Consider the following 16,333-nt stretch of genomic DNA (forward strand, 5'->3'; position numbering starts at 1 on the left):
GTGAGAAAAACATCACATATTCACCCAAAATCTTAAGACAATAGATATATAGGCCATTCACTTATAAGATGGTTAACCTCCACTAATCCAAACAATATAGAACTTATACAACTCACTTTTGTTTCTCAACAACACTATGATTTGGTTTGAATTCCTATTTACTTTACATTTATCCAAACCAATAAATACCGATAAATAACCTTAACAAATTAGATTTTTTAATTATATTTGCTAGTTTCAATTGCCGTATAATTCCATTAACTAGTAATTAACAAAGGCTAATTTTATTTATTTTATAAGAAACTCGATTAATTTTATAACTTTAAACAAATAAATAAATGAAACGGTTCATCTCACGCTCACATGTCTCACGAGAAGAGCCATTAATTTAACAACGTCATGGAAAACAAGGTGCAATAAGTTGCATGTATACTTTAAATACATTTTCTAAACAATTCATAGAGAAAACAAATCTTTGATTCAATCTTCTCTGAGGGAATTAGTATATACTAATAAACTATTTGAATGAAAATCGAGTTCTCTTGCATTGACTTTTTTTTTTCAATAGTGTCTTTTTATTCAAAGATTAGGGTATGGGTCATGCATATACATGTTCCAAGAAGCTGAAAAGTCATATTGAATTTGTTAGTTTTTTTCTTAATTCTTATAATACCAAAATTTAGTTGTCACGCAATGCTAATGCTAATGTAAAATAAAAATTCTATCAATCAATTATAAAATGTTCTGTACAGAATTATAATTGTAATGAATTAATATTATATAATATACATCCTCTTCGTCTTATCATTATTATATATACATTTGTATGAACATCAACTTTCATACAGAACTAACTAAAATAAAAAGTGTGAACAAATATTTTGCAAAAAAAGTGTGATAATGGCAGAAGGAAAAGGAAGAGTTTGTGTAACAGGAGGTACAGGTTTTATTGGTTCATGGATCATCAAGAGTCTCCTTGAAAATGGTTACACTGTTAATACAACGGTTAGAGCTGATCCAGGTAATATATTTATTAGTTTGTAAAGTTTAGTTCATTCGATAAATATTAATTTTTTCAGTACAGTTAAGTGCACGAGTTTCTGATAATTATTATCACTTTGTGAATAGCAGGAAAAAAGAGAGATGTTAGCTTTCTCACAAATCTTCCCGGTGCATCTCAAAAGCTAAAATTTTTTAATGCTGATCTTAGCGATCCAGAAAGTTTTAATGCAGCAATTGAAGGGTGTGTTGGAATATTTCACACTGCCACTCCAATGGATTTTAAAATGAACGAACCAGAGGAAATAGTGACAAAAAGAACCATTGATGGAGCATTAGGAATTCTAAAAGCATGCAAGAACTCAAAGACGGTAAAGAGAGTTGTTTACACTTCAAGTGGTTCAGCTGTTTATTATCAAGAGAAAGAAGAAGATGTAATGGATGAAAGTTATTGGAGTGATGTGAATATTCTAAGAAATTTGAAGCCATTTGGTTGGTCATATGTAGTTTCTAAGACATTAGCTGAGAAAGCTGTTCTTGAATTTGGAAAAGAACATGGACTGAATATTGTCACTCTTGTACCAAGTTTTGTTGCTGGACCCTTCATTTGCCCTAAGCTTCCTGGATCTATTTATACTTTACTGCCTTTCTTATTTGGTAAGTGTTTTTTAAGACTTTGCTAATATGTTGATTTAAAAGTTTTAAAGATATTAAATTGTAGTGTTTTATCTAATTAATGATACATTTGGATGAGATAATTCAAAATAATAAAGGGATTTAAAATTTAGGTGATTCAAATGTTTTAATTGATTTCTCTTTATTTTGAGTTTTTTATTTGGATGAGATATTACTATTATCTATTGTTTAATTTTACAAACTTTTAAGATTTTTGAGCCAAATTTAAAATTTGGAAAATATGGATCACTTTTATTAATTTTTTAAATTCTAAAGGACTAATTTATAAAATATAAAAATTATTATGGACTGATTTACAATTTTGCATATCTTAAACGTTAAATTAAATTTTTTTTAAATTATTGGGACCAATTTATAATTTTTTTCAAAGATTAATAATAATCAATTTACCATTTTTTGGTTTGTATAATAGAAGAGAAATTTTAAATTTAAATGTCATATTAAATTCTTCAAATTTAAGTTGTACATAAAAAATATTTCAAAGATTTTCATTATTTTAATTCTTTTTCCGTATTTTTATTAAATTAGTAAATTTTGGTCTAGTGTTTTTAAATTTATTCAAATGATTTAATTTTATTAAAATATTAAAAAGTCATTTAGTTATTTAGTTTTGGAATTTTTAAATATTTTTTCTCGTGAATTGGACAATGTTTAGCTTTTATATAGATAGTATCATTTCTTTTACTAGCTATATACCATCATTTTATGTGCTAGTACATATCCTACTAATGTCTTTATCAACATAAAATAATTTTCAACATTTCCACATCTATATATTAATTATTCAAAACCTCATGAAAATGGATGTTTTGAATTAAATAAAATTAATAAATGAAAGTTGAATGTAGGTGATATTGACAAGAATCCATTGATTGCATCTCGTATACATATGGTGCATGTTGATGATGTGGCACGAGCACATATATTTTTACTTGAACATCCTAATATAAAAGGGAGATACAATTGCTCACCATTCATTTCAACTTTTGATAAAATAATTGATATTATTTCTTCAAAATATCCTGAATTTCAAATTCCAAAATCCAAGTAAGTTATCCATATGAATTAATTGTTCTCATGTGATCTTTCTTTTATTGTTATTAATATTGTTATTCAATTTATTTTCTTCTTCTATAGAGTTCTTATGGGTGCTAAAGGTCCTAAGCTTCCACATCTAACGTCAAACAAAATTATGGAAGCTGGATTTGAGTTCAAGCATAGCATTGAAGAAATGTTTGAGGATACAATTGAATGTTGCAAGGAGAAGGGTTATCTTTAAACCATAGATGTTTGATAATAGTTCATAAATCATATAAATGACCTGTCACTATTTAATATTTAAGTTTTTTTTGCAATTTGGACACATAAATTTGTAAGCTTTATAGTTGGAATACGACGGTGCACTTAGATGATAAGTGAAAAGAAGAGTTCAATGAATCAAAATGCTTTGGTTTGAAATATCTTCTTCAATCTTCCATTAATACTATAGTACTATAGTGCAATTCAGTTTTGATTTTAAGTCCAATAAGTCAAAATATTACGTAGTATACTTTAATTGTTTTTGTTTTTGAAATAAAATGGAAATGCAGTTGTTAGGATCAAGTTAATGCCGTATGGGCTTGAATTCAATACGACAAATTGACAATTTTTTGGGAAGTGTTCACTACACTTCATTTACTGCTCACACATAAACTCAAAAATATTATTTGTAACGTCTTAAAATTAAAATTTAGACGCACTTATTTTACAACAAAATCACTTCATCAAATTGATATTTCATCTTTAACAAAAAAATAGTAATCTATGGATATATACATGTTTAAAATCTGATTTTCAATTTTCAGATAAACCTCATACATTGGCTTGAGTTTGTGTTTCATTACAAGATTGTTAAAAATAGGTTGAATTCGGATTTCAAAATCAGACAAAGAAGCTCCATATAGATTCGAATTTCAACTCTATTGTGTAAGCATAGGAAGTGTTTATTGTTACTCTAGAGAATAGTATCATGAAAAAGAAGTTCCTTACATATTGTGGTAGGTTTTGGAGGGGCTTTAAGACATAGTTCACCCATGATTATATATATTATCCAAGTGATAAAGATATGCCTCCATACGTGGTGTATCGATTTATTAATGAGGATGTTTGGGAGAAATTTGTAGATTCTTGCACTACTCCTGACTTCTTGGCAAAGATCCTAAAAGGAAAGGATAATCAAGCTAGAAATATCTATCCGTATAGATTATCTCGTGGAGGATATCAAAAACTTGAAAAGAAGATGATTGAAGAAAAAGAAAATAAAGGGAACTAGAGTTGGGAGAATCTATAAGCCTTGATCGCACTCCATCTCCACCTTCACGCCACGAGAAATAGAAGAGGGCACGTTAAAGAAAATATGGCGAGTTCACATCATATGCTACACGCGAAGTGGCTCAAAAGATTGTAACTAGATGCTTTTTTCAACAATATTTATTTTAGTTAAGTCAATTTGGTAAAGATGAAATTTCATATGTGTTGCAGGATCTACTAGTTGAACAATCGAAAGTAGGCCTCTTCATTTCACAAGATCGTTGTGACATCTTGGTAAAAGTGATTGGAACCGAGGAGCATCATGGGCCTGTCCGTGGTATTGGAAGAGGCGTTGGCTTCAATTTATATTTTGGAGCATCTAAATCACATAGAGAAGTAAACTTAAAGAAATAGATTAAAGAGATAGTTGTTGTTAAGTTAAGGAGGAAAAGGGAAAAGTGGATGGAGGAGAGGGAGAAGTGGATGGAGGAGCGGGAGAGGATATTGAGGGAGGAAAGGAGAGGTTGTTGCAGAAGGTGAGGGAAAGTGTCCAGATGAAGCAAGAGAAACGAGAAAGGATGGCTGAGGAGGAGCTAAATAAGTCGAATGAGGTGGAGCTTGAGAAGCTGTCTAGGACTTGTACCCATATTGTTCTTGAGGTATAAATATAAGTTTGTAAAAATTGTGTTGTATGTTGTTGTTATTATTGTTTGTGTATTTTAATTTTGTATTGTATTTCTATTGTTTTTATGATGTATAAATTGAATTTATTGGGTGTACTCAACCATACAAATTCAAATCAGATGGAAATTCATGAGAATGTAGTTGAGAAAGTTATGGGTCTTACAATCGTGAAAGAAAGTTGTTCTGCCATCCGGGGTATTATTGAAACCCCACCATCAAAACTAGATAATACTATGAGAATATCAATTATATTAGATAGTATTTTAGACATATGCGAGAATATTAAATTAAGTTATGATCTAGATCAGTTTTACGTACTTTCTAAGACTTCTAGTATGGAATTTTGGAAGGGGGTGAGTGGCTAGACAATTTTGTAATACAATTTTGGTTCTCGTAAGTATAATTTGTATGTTGATTTTTATTTATATTCACATGTTCTTGTTGAAGGATAGAAAAACACTTAGAAAGGGGGGGAGTTTGAATAAGTGTAGCTTTAAAACTCTTAAGATAAAAACAATTTGCACAATGATTTTTATCCTGGTTCGTTGTTAACTAAACTACTCCAGTCCACCCCCTTGGAGTGATTTACCTCACCTGAGGATTTAATCCACTAATCAATCTTGATTACAATGGTTTTCCACTTAGATACCCTCTAAGTCTTCTACAGTATTCTGATCACAACCTGATCACTCTAGGAAAACAATGCTTAGATACCCTCTAAGACTTCTAGAGAATCCGATCACAACTTGATCTTCTCTAGTACCTTTACAAATGATTGTAAACAAATTCTTACAAGAGTATTACAATGCTTCTTAATAAGCTATAATCACAACTGTGATATTTCTCTTAAGTTCTAAGCTTAATCTCACTAAGATATTACAAAAGTAATGTGAGGTTGAAGATGAAGTTTGATAGCTTTTGATTCAGCAGCGTTTCAACAAGATTGAAAAGTTGTTTGTAAATTCGTAATCTTGCTTCTGATCAGAACTTCACTATTTATATGCGTTTTGAGAAGATGATCGTTGGGAGCATTTAATGCGTTGCGTAATCCGTACAACATTGCATTTAATGTTTCACTCTTTTGTCAACTACCTGGAGCCTTGCTTTTCCTGCTTTAACTGACTTTGCCTTTAATAGCTTCTAACATTCCTTTTGTCAGTCAGCGTAGCCTGCCATCTTGTACTTGCTTCTGATCTGATCTTTGTAGATACAACGTTTGAATTGATCAGAGTCAAACAGCTTGGTGCAGAGCATCTTCTTGTCTTCTGACTTTGAAGTGCTTCTAGCGTGATACCATAAGAACTTTAGTGCTTCTGCTTCTGATCTCAAGTTCTTATGATGCTTCAATAGACCATGTTCTGATTCTGCTTGACCATCTTCTGATGTCTTGCGAGAGCATGCTCTGATGTCGCATACTGAACCTTCTGAGTCTGTGCTTCTTGCGCTGAATTTAGCATACTCTTTATATATTTCTGTTAGGAGTGAATTAATGATAAATTCATGTGTTAATATAAGTAATTTCTCGTCTAAACTAATGCAAATTGTGATAGATCCATAGGTTTTTAGTAAGAATTGAAATGAACAAGTTTAGTTCATGTGTAAAGCAAATTGAATCACTTGTGGGTACTATTGATGCAGGTTTGGAGCTGAAAAGGAGCTTTACAAGAACATGAGGAAGAGAGATAGCTAGAAGTCTCAAAGGCAAAGCAAGAAGACAAAGTTTGACAAGGGCGCGCCACGGGAGTTCTAGCTGGCGCCGCAAAAAAGTCTCTGTTTTGTGTCGCGCCGCGTTCATCCGTTGCCGCGCCGCGGCCTCGACGTTAAAAGCCCAAAACTTATAAATAAAAGCCCTAGCTTCCAAGTAAAGGGCAGATCTTTTGTGAGCGAAATTAGGAGAGTATTCTGAGTTTGAAGCCGAGAACAACAATCGAAGGCCAAATCTTTACCAATTGAAGACATTCCGTTGATGAAGATGAATCCCTCTATTAATTCTTGTGTGTTCTTCATGTCTATGGAGAGCTAAATTCCTCTTGTTGAGTTTAAGGTAGTAGTTAACCTATGAATACACAATCCCATTGATTCTTTCCTATGAACAATTGTTTGAATTTATTATTAATAAGAAACCTTGCTTTTATATTAAATTATCGTGGAATCTTTGATCGAAAGAAAAGGTTCTAACTTTTGCCCTAGGTTACTATATTGATTCAATCTCAATTTGCAGAGATGGAATTGTGATTGAGTTTTCATAATTATCGTTCTTTATTACTATTATCGATATTGATATTTGGAGAGATCGAATCTCATACCGGTAGAAGTTTATCTAATTTGATTTGCAGACATGGAATCATATTTGGGGATAAGTGAAGATAATATTTCAAATGATTGTTCACGTGTGATTTGATCAATACATTGTATAGGAATAGGTTGATGAACCCTGAAGCTCAACATATTTCCTTAATCGTTAACAAACTTTCAGTATTTGCATTTAAATTATTGTTTAGATTTGATAGCATTATAATCATAAAACAAATCCAATTACTCTTTCTCACTCAAAATAATTAACTATAGAACGGTAGTGATATTAAACCAATCCCTGTGGATACGATATATTACCGAAAATATTTACCCACAAATACTTTCAACAAATTGGCGCCGTTGCCGGGGATTGGTGTCAATATTGCACGCATTGCAATAGTTTTATTTTGAGTTTTTGTTACTATTTTATTGAGTGGTTGTTTAACTCGTGTGTTAGTTTCTGCAGAAATTCGTGTATGCGCAGCAAAGTTCCCAGTGATCAACTTCTTTTTGATCCCGAGATCGAAAGGACCGCTAGGAAGTTAAACAGCAAAACACGAAGAAGAGCAAACATAGCAAGAGCCAGAGACAACGCAACCGCGACATCGTCACAACAACTTGAAACAATTGACGAGTCGCAAGAAGGAATTTACTTTCACGAACTATTTGCTGAAGAAGAACAGGAAGTTATTATACAACCAACTGTTGTCAACATGGCTGCTACTGGTCCATGTGCAAATAGTCCAAGACTAAACCCGCAGTTCGCTAGAACTGTCGCCAATGGGCGACCGACAGAATTGAAGACCGGTATCATACAATTGATTTGTGCAGGCCCTTTCGCCGGTTTGGACCACGAAGATCCGTACACGCATCTTACTCGGTTCTATGAGTTAGCGGGTACAACTGGTGTAGCTCAAGGTGATGAAGAGACACTATTCAAGAAGTTGTTCCCACACTCTTTGTTATCTAAGGCAAAGGATTGGTACTTGGATCAACCCGAAACAGTGATGACCGACTGGAACACCTTAGAAGAAAAGTTTCTAGAAAGGTTTTACTCTCAAAACCGATTCTTTGAAGCAAAAACAGCAATCACCGTATTCTCTCAAGGAAGTAATGAATCATTGAATGAAGCATGGGAAAGGTATAAAGCTATATTGAGAAAGTGCAAAGGACACAGTTTTGCAGAAGTCGATCAAATCCACATGTTCCATAATGGTCCCACAGCTACAAATAAAACACTCTTGGATGCCACAGCTGGTGGTTCTCTTATGTCCAAGACACCTGCTGAAGCTACTCAGATAATTGAGCGAATGGCTCTAAATGATCGTCAGGGTAACCATGATCGAACGGTCAGAGATAAGAAACCCGGAGTATTGGAGTTGAACAATAGTGATGCTCTGCTGGCCCAGAATAAGCTACTAACATCACAAGTGGAACTTTTGACACAACAAATGTCTAAATTACCACAACAAATCAAGGAGCTGAATGGGGTATCTAATTCTTATCAAGTTGCTAAGTGCGAGTTATGCAAGGGAGATCATCAAGCAGGATTCTATCCACCAGTTCTGGAAGAAGAAGTGAATTACATGAACAATAACCAAGGACAAAGGCAGAATCAATATCAGAATCCTCCGTATCAACAAGGGTATCCACCAAGGAATAGCAATCCAGGTTATCAAAAAAGGCCACATAATCAAGGATATCAACAACAAGCCTTTCAACCTTACATTCAACTGTCGCCACAGCAGCAAAGGGGACAATCTAAGTTGGAAGAAACCATGAATCATTTCATCCAAATGTCAATGACAAATCACAAAAATCAAGAGGCAGCTATAAAGAATTTGAAAACTCAAGTGGGCCAACTGGCTAAACAAATTGCTGCTAATCAATCAAATGCAACATTCTCAGCCAACACTCAAGAGAATCCAAAAGAGCATTGCAAAGCGGTGGTGACAAGGACTGGACAAAAAGGTAGTAAGGATGAAACTGAAAAGAATGAGGCTGAGGGTGATACAGAAAAGTAAGATGAAAAAAATGATGGAGAAGATGAAGAATATGAAATTATTAATAATGGGGATGAAGAAGAAAATGAGAATAAAGAAGTTAAGAAGAAAGAAAAGCTAAAAAGAAAGAGTAGTAGGGAAAAGATGGCAAACAACGTGATACCAAGTCAACATTTGCCATATCCCCATGCTCCATCAAAGAAGGACAATGCGAGGCAATATGCAAGGTTTATGGAGATTTTTAAACAACTACAAATTAATATTCCATTCTCCGAAGCAATTGCTCAAATGCCAAAATATGCGAAATTCATGAAAGATATTTTGACAAAGAAGAAAAGACCGGAAGAAGAAGAAGTTGTTATACTTTATGCACAATGTAGTGCCATAATATCACGCCTTCCTCAAAAGGCAAGAGATCCTGGAAGAGTCACATTGCCGGTTACAATTGGCAATCAAAATATTGGGAATGGATTGATCGATTTAGGATCAAGCATCAATTTAATTCCTCTATCAATAGTGAAGCGGTTGGGAAATATTGAGATGAAGTCAACAAGAATGACTTTACAATTAGCAGATAAGTCAACCACTCTTCCGTATGGAGTTGCACAAGACATGTTAGTAAAAGTAGACAAATTTTTGTTTCCGGTAGATTTTGTTGTGATTGACATGGAAGAAGATAGGGAGTCACCTATCATACTTGGAAGACCATTCATGAAAACAGCCCAGATGATGATTGATATTGATGACGGTATAATGAAGTTGAGAGTTCAAGATGAAGAGATATGCTTTAATCTCTTCGATGCCATGAAGCAACCAAAAGACAAGAATGATTATTTTCGCATGGATGTTACTGAAGAGAGTGTAGTTGAAGTGGCAAATCAAATTCATCTATCTAGCCCTTTGGAGAAATCTCTTGTTGAATCTTTTAATGTACTTACTCAAGAAGAAGAAAAAGAAATTGAGTTGTTTTTAAAAGAACTAGAGAAAGGTGACAACACGATCACGAAAGAGGACACGGTAGAAGATCTGGAGCTAAAAAAGGGAGTTAAAGAGTCAAAGATAGAATTAAAGCTACTCCCACCTCATTTGAAGTATGTCTTTCTAGATGAAGAGGGAAATAAACCAGTCGTTATCAGTTCTAAGTTGACTACAAATGAAGAGGCAAGACTCATTCAAATCCTCCAAAAGAATAAAGCTGCAATTGGATGGGTCTTGGCGGATCTGAAAGGTATAAGTCCTGCATATTGCATGCACAAGATCATGTTAGAGGAAGAATTCAAACCGGTGGCTCAACCGTAAAGAAGATTAAATCCAACAATGAAAGAGGTAGTAAGGAAATAGGTGATCAAACTTCTAGAAGCAGGTATGATTTACCCAATTTCTGATAGTGCATGGGTCAGTCCAGTACACGTTGTACCAAAGAAGGGAGGCATGACAGTAATCCGGAATGACAAGAATGAACTTATACCAACAAGAACTGTAACCGGGTGGAGAATGTGCATCGATTATCGTAGACTCAACAAAGCTACGAGAAAAGATCACTTCCCTCTACCATTCATGGATCAAATGCTAGAGAGATTATCGGGGCAAAATTACTATTGCTTCCTAGATGGGTATTCCGGGTACAATCAAATTGTGGTAAACCCAGAAGATCATGAGAAGACAGCTTTTACATGTCCATTTGGAATTTTCGCATATAGGAGGATGCCATTTGGATTATGTAATGCCCCAGCCACTTTCCAACGTTGTATGCAAGCCATATTCTCCGACCTCATTGAAAAGAGCATTGAGGTATTCATGGATGAATTCTCGGTATTTGGTAAAACCTTTGATACATGCTTGAATAATTTGGATGTGGCGTTTGGAAGATGTATCGAGACCAATTTGATTTTGAATTGGGAGAAATGCCATTTCATGGTAACTGAAGGAATTGTACTCGGACACAAAGTATCTTCAAGAGGACTTGAAGTGGACCAAGCCAAGGTGGAGGTAATTTCAAAACTCCCGCCTCCAGTAAATGTCAAAGGAGTAAGGAGCTTTCTAGGTCATGCAGGATTCTATAGAAGATTCGTAAAGGATTTTTCAAAGATTGTCAAGCCTTTGAGTAATTTACTCAACCAAGGTACGTGTTTTAATTTTGATAAATCTTGTGAACAAGACTTCAATGACCTAAAAGAACGGCTAGCCACCGCACCTGTGATCGTAGCACCCGATTGGAAAAACCATTTTGAACTCATGTGTGATGCTAGCGATTATGCCATAGGTGCGGTATTAGGCCAGCGAAAAGGAAAAAAATTTCATGTCATACACTATGCAAGTAAGGTGCTAAATGATGCTCAAGTCAATTATGCCACCACAGAAAAAGAATTGTTAGCTATAGTGTATGCCCTTGAAAAACTCAGATCTTATCTCATTGGGTCAAAGGTGGTGATTTACACAGACCATGCGGCCATTAAATATCTGCTTACCAAACCGGATTCGAAGCAAAGACTCATTCGTTGGGTCCTTCTTTTGCAAGAATTTGACATAGAAATTCGGGATAAAAAAGGTTCAGAAAATGTGGTAGCAGATCATTTATCCCGTTTGGTCAATGTAAATGTCACCAATCAAGAAGCTGAAATAAATGATGAATTTCCGGATGAACAACTTTTTCAACTCCAAATAAGACCTTGGCTCGCCGATCTTGCTAATTATAAAGCAACCGGTATGATTCCGGAGGACTTTGATTGGAACAAAAAGAAAAAGTTGTTAGCCGATGCAAAATACTATGTGTGGGACGACCCATATTTGTTCAAGATATGTAAGGATGGAATTTTAAGAAGATGTGTTACTGAAGAAGAAGCCCAACAAATCTTGTGGCATTGTCATAATTCGCCTAGTGGTGGACATTTTAATGGATGGAGGAAGGCAACAAAAGTCCTCCAATCCGGATTTTTCTGGCCAACTATTTTCAAAGACGCCCATCACCATGAAAAGAATTGTGACAAATGTCAAAGAGTTGGTGGGATAAGTAAACGAGATGAGATGCCACTTCAAACCATTATTGAAGTAGAAGTTTTTGATTGTTGGGGGATCGATTTTATGGGGCCATTTCTTCCTTCTTTTGCTAATGAATATATTCTAGTTGCAGTGGATTATGTCTCCAAGTGGGTAGAAGCCCTCGCTACACCAAAAGCGGATGCCAAAACTGTGCTAAAATTTTTAAACCGCAACATATTCACACGTTTTGGCATGCCTAGAGTGATCATAAGCGATGGTGGATCTCATTTTGTTAACGAACAGGTGGCGAAAGTGCTGGACAAGTATAATAACAACCACAAAATTGCATCACCTTATCATCCCCAAACCAACGGGCAAGCAGAGATTTCAAATAGAGCAATCAAGAATATTCTCGAGAAGACTGTGTCAGAATCCCGTAAAGACTGGTTGGTAAGGATTGATGATGCCTTGTGGGCATATAGGACACCATACAAAGCACCGACTGGTGCATCGCCTTTTCAAATGGTTTATGGTAAAGCATGTAATCTACCAGTAGAGGTGGAGCATAAAGCACTATGGGCCTTACGTTTCTTCAATAGAGATGATAGTTTGGCTTATAAGAAAAGGAAGAATCAAATCCATGAGCTTGAGGAATTCAGGTACCTAGCATATGAGTCTAATAAAATGTACAAGGAAAATATGAAGAGGTACCATGATAAGAGAATCAAGAAGAAAGAGTTCAAGGTGGGAGACCTTGTATTACTATTCAATTCTAGGCTAAAGCTCTTCCCAGGAAATTTAAAGTCTAAGTGGTCAGGACCGTTCGTAATTAAGGAAGTCAAACCATACGGTGCCATTACTATTGAGGATAGTAAGAGTAAAGAAAGTTGGACCGTTAATGGAGAACGGCTAAAGAACTACCTTGGGGGAGAGTTTGATAGAGAAGCGTGCACAATCTCACTTTTGAGCACTTAATAGAAGGAGTTCGACCGTCGAGCCATGCGACGTTAAACGAATTGCTTGTTGGGAGGCAACCCAACAGAGTAAGTTCTTTTATTTTATTTTTCTTTTAGTTTTTATATGTATATCATCAAATCAGTGCAATGAGAGTAAGAAGGAGTATAAATCAAAAATTGAAGTGGGGAAGTTGGAGCAGTTTTGAAAACTTCAAAAATTTGCAAGTCCGCGCCGCGAGCATAAGGAACGCGCCGCGACGCCAAACAGAAACTTTTGCGCGGCGCGGTGGTCAAGGTGCGCGCCGCGGCTTTGAAAAAAATAACTTTTAATTGGAAACTTCTCACTTCCCCCTCATTCTTTGTTTTTGAAAACTCTATCCACTCCTCAGAGCGAAAATCATAAATTTGCAGTATCATTCACCAATCTCAGTCACTTTCGTTCATCATCACGTAATCTACAACAAGGTATGTTTCTCTCCCCTTACCCTTGTGTTCTCACTACATTTATTCAAAGGTAGCCCTAGACTTGTAGGTATTAGGAACCCAATGGAAATGTTGAAAACCCTAGGGTAGATGACATTGATCTGGTGTTCAATTGACACTTTATTGTGTGATTAAGGGTATTGGGAGACTCAGAAAAGGGTCCATACCAGGCAAACCCTACCAGTTGCGCCGCAGCCGCGCCGCGGGAAACCGCAGTCGCACCGCGACTGGAAAAAAATGAGGGAGCATTGTTTTGTTTTCTGACCCTAACACACTATCTGTTGCACTGTTATTTGTTGTGGTAATTGCAGATGAACCCTGCCAAGAGAGTACGCACCAAGTCAACAAGTTCTGGTCCTAGAGGAGCACGTGCTTCGACCGACCAGGCTAATCGATTCTTGGGTCGGGCTCAAGCAGACAGGTTCAAAGAATTGGGTTCCCGAACCATCCTAAATGAGAAGTTGGTTGCTACCCTAGGACAAGGAGGAGGACCTTTTGCTACTATGTGGGATTACCTTGAGCATAGGAACTGGCAGCGTGTGTTTGAACCACACACGGTCATTGATTATGACATAGTGAAGGAATTCTACGCGAATGCTATCAAAACCACAGATGAATCAGTGGCCTACACATATTAGTCATTTGTGAGAGGAAAAAATGTGGCATTTGATAGAGATTCAATCAATGAATTTTTAGGAGAACCACTCCAATTGACTGAGCATGAGAGGTGTTTCTACAGGCAACATGTGTCTAACTGTGCTAACCTTGTGGAACAGATATCTGAAACAATATGCATTCCAGGAAGAGGACCAGAACTTAGTCGGCAAGGAAATCCAACCAACTACAACAGGAAGGATCTGAGCATCCATGCGAGGGGCATTCTATCTGTGATCTTGTACAATATCAGGCCCAGGACGCATGTGACCACGGTTCCCTTAGATGTGGCTTTCTTAATAAGCGTCATCATGTCTGAGAATCCTGTTGATGTCGCCTTCATTCTTTCGAATGAATTGCGCCGAGCAGCATTGAGTGACACACCGCATGGCATTAATGCCAAATGTGTGCTGCCCCTACCCGGTCTAATTATGGGATAATGCAAAGAGGAAGGGGTAGAATACTCAGGACAAGGGCACCATGTGATAAACACTTTTATTGATGATGTTTTTATTGACAGGTTTTGTGCAAAGCCATACTATAGAGATCAATCAGCTGCTGCTTCTCAGGCTGGACCATCTGCTTCCGCAGCTCCACCTAATAGTAGTGCGGCTACTTTTGACCCTCTAGTGGCCCATCACTATTATTCAGCAATGTTTGAGGCGAACAAGAGGTCCCAGATCTTCTTGCATGATGCTATGCAACAGCAATACAGGAACCTTTCTGCTGCCCCTGAGGAGAGAACTTTTTCGCAACCCGGGAAAGCTATTTCACATACTGTGGTTGGCCGGAGACCAACCCTTTTCCTGTTGGGGGGGATGCAGGTGCAGGTGATGCAGGTGCAGGTGGTGCTGGGAATAATAACCCAGAGCAAGAGAATGAAGACATTGATGCCGATATTGATTCGATGTTTGTATGAGGTGATGTGAGAGAGGGGTGAGAATAGTTTATTTCTGATAACTGGTGAGATGATGATACTTGCTGCTGTTTTATTTGTTTTTATCCGACCTGTACTCTGGTGAACCTTAGGGTCACTATGACTTGTTTATTTCTTTGAAGCAATTGCAATTGGTTTATTTTCCTTTCTGTTTATCTCGGTTTAGAGTGAGTAGTCCCACAACAGAATGAAAATCTCAAGAAAAGTGCCAACAATGGAGCAACATGCGTGAAAGCGGTAGTGAGTGAAGTAAATTTTTGAAAAATTTTTTAGTTCACTTTCTTTTTCAATAAAGTGACAAAGCAGGTATGAATTTTTGAACTCAAACTCCGAATGTGTGCATGAAATTTAGGTTGTTAGTAAATACTTAACAGAAGTTCTTTATGGTACACTATTTTATTGGATCGGTTTAGCCTTAACCATTATGAGGAAAGCCTTCCATTGTTTACTATATGCAGGAGACCATCAATTGTTTTGACTTGTTTGTATCATGCTAAACCGTTTGTTGCATCGTTTGTGGAAATCTGTGAAAGTGATTTAGGCACTTGTTTGAATCTGAGAGTTCTTTTTAACCAATTCCAACGTAAAACTTATTTTCTTCTGTGAGAGTGTGATCCCTTGCTAACCATTCTTTGAGCCTGAGGTCAAGATAAGCATCATAATATGCACCAAGGAAAATACCTGGTGAGTTTTGATCTCAATAAAAAAGTTTTGTTTCGAACCATCAACCATAAAATTTGGTGATGTGTTTTCTCTTTGACCTTTCTTAGAAAGTAGGGGAGCATTCACACAATCTAAGTACAGGTTGATCTCCAAGTTGGGGAGAATCACAATCCAAAGAAAAGTAAGTACAAGTGGTAAGCGGTGAAGGACAAAAGAAATTCGTAGCTCAAAAAAAATTTATATATGAAAAAAAAAAGAAGAACAACGTTTGAATATAACGGTTGTTGGAAAAAAAAGAGAGAAAAAGAAAAACCGAGCTACGAATGAGAAAATATGACCAGGTGAGAAAGCGAAAGTTATAGAGAAGGAGGAATGAGTTATGATTCGGATGCTTCCCTAGATTAGGAACAACCCTTGATTATCTTCTTTTCTTTGAATCTAAACCACATTACAACCCTAGAAAGACCTTCTGATTATCAGATTCCACAGGACTTGATGCTAACAATTTGGTGAACGTATGATATGGATCCTTGTTGATTCAATTGTTTGGATGAGTGTTGAAACCCTCTGTTGTTCATCATAATTTTTGATGAGAGTGATTATTGCTGATTCAATTACAATTGTGTAGTGTTTTGAACTTCTGGAGGTAATTTGCTTTCAAAACTTGTTTCGTGTGTATGTTCTGAGTTTGCAGG

General features: G+C 36.1%; 1 protein-coding gene across 2 annotated transcripts; it reads left to right on the forward strand.

Annotated features, from left to right (window-relative positions):
- The first annotated feature begins 879 nt into the window (after nucleotides 1-879).
- Nucleotides 880-3,190, forward strand: LOC131612055 (vestitone reductase-like). 2 transcript variants are annotated; one of them, XM_058883870.1, is made up of 4 exons: nucleotides 880-1,021; nucleotides 1,129-1,656; nucleotides 2,544-2,742; nucleotides 2,833-3,190. In XM_058883870.1, exons 1-4 carry the CDS (start codon nucleotides 901-903, stop codon nucleotides 2,972-2,974), a joined length of 990 nt encoding a protein of 329 aa, XP_058739853.1. In that variant the 5' UTR covers nucleotides 880-900; the 3' UTR covers nucleotides 2,975-3,190. The 2 variants fall into 2 exon arrangements, with proteins under 2 accessions (XP_058739853.1, XP_058739855.1); XM_058883872.1 differs by having other exon boundaries at nucleotides 1,132-1,656; nucleotides 2,833-3,178.
- The last annotated feature ends 13,143 nt before the right edge of the window (nucleotides 3,191-16,333 follow it).

Source organism: Vicia villosa, linkage group LG6 (assembly GCF_029867415.1).
Source record: "Vicia villosa cultivar HV-30 ecotype Madison, WI linkage group LG6, Vvil1.0, whole genome shotgun sequence".
NCBI classification, from domain to species: domain Eukaryota; kingdom Viridiplantae; phylum Streptophyta; class Magnoliopsida; order Fabales; family Fabaceae; genus Vicia; species Vicia villosa.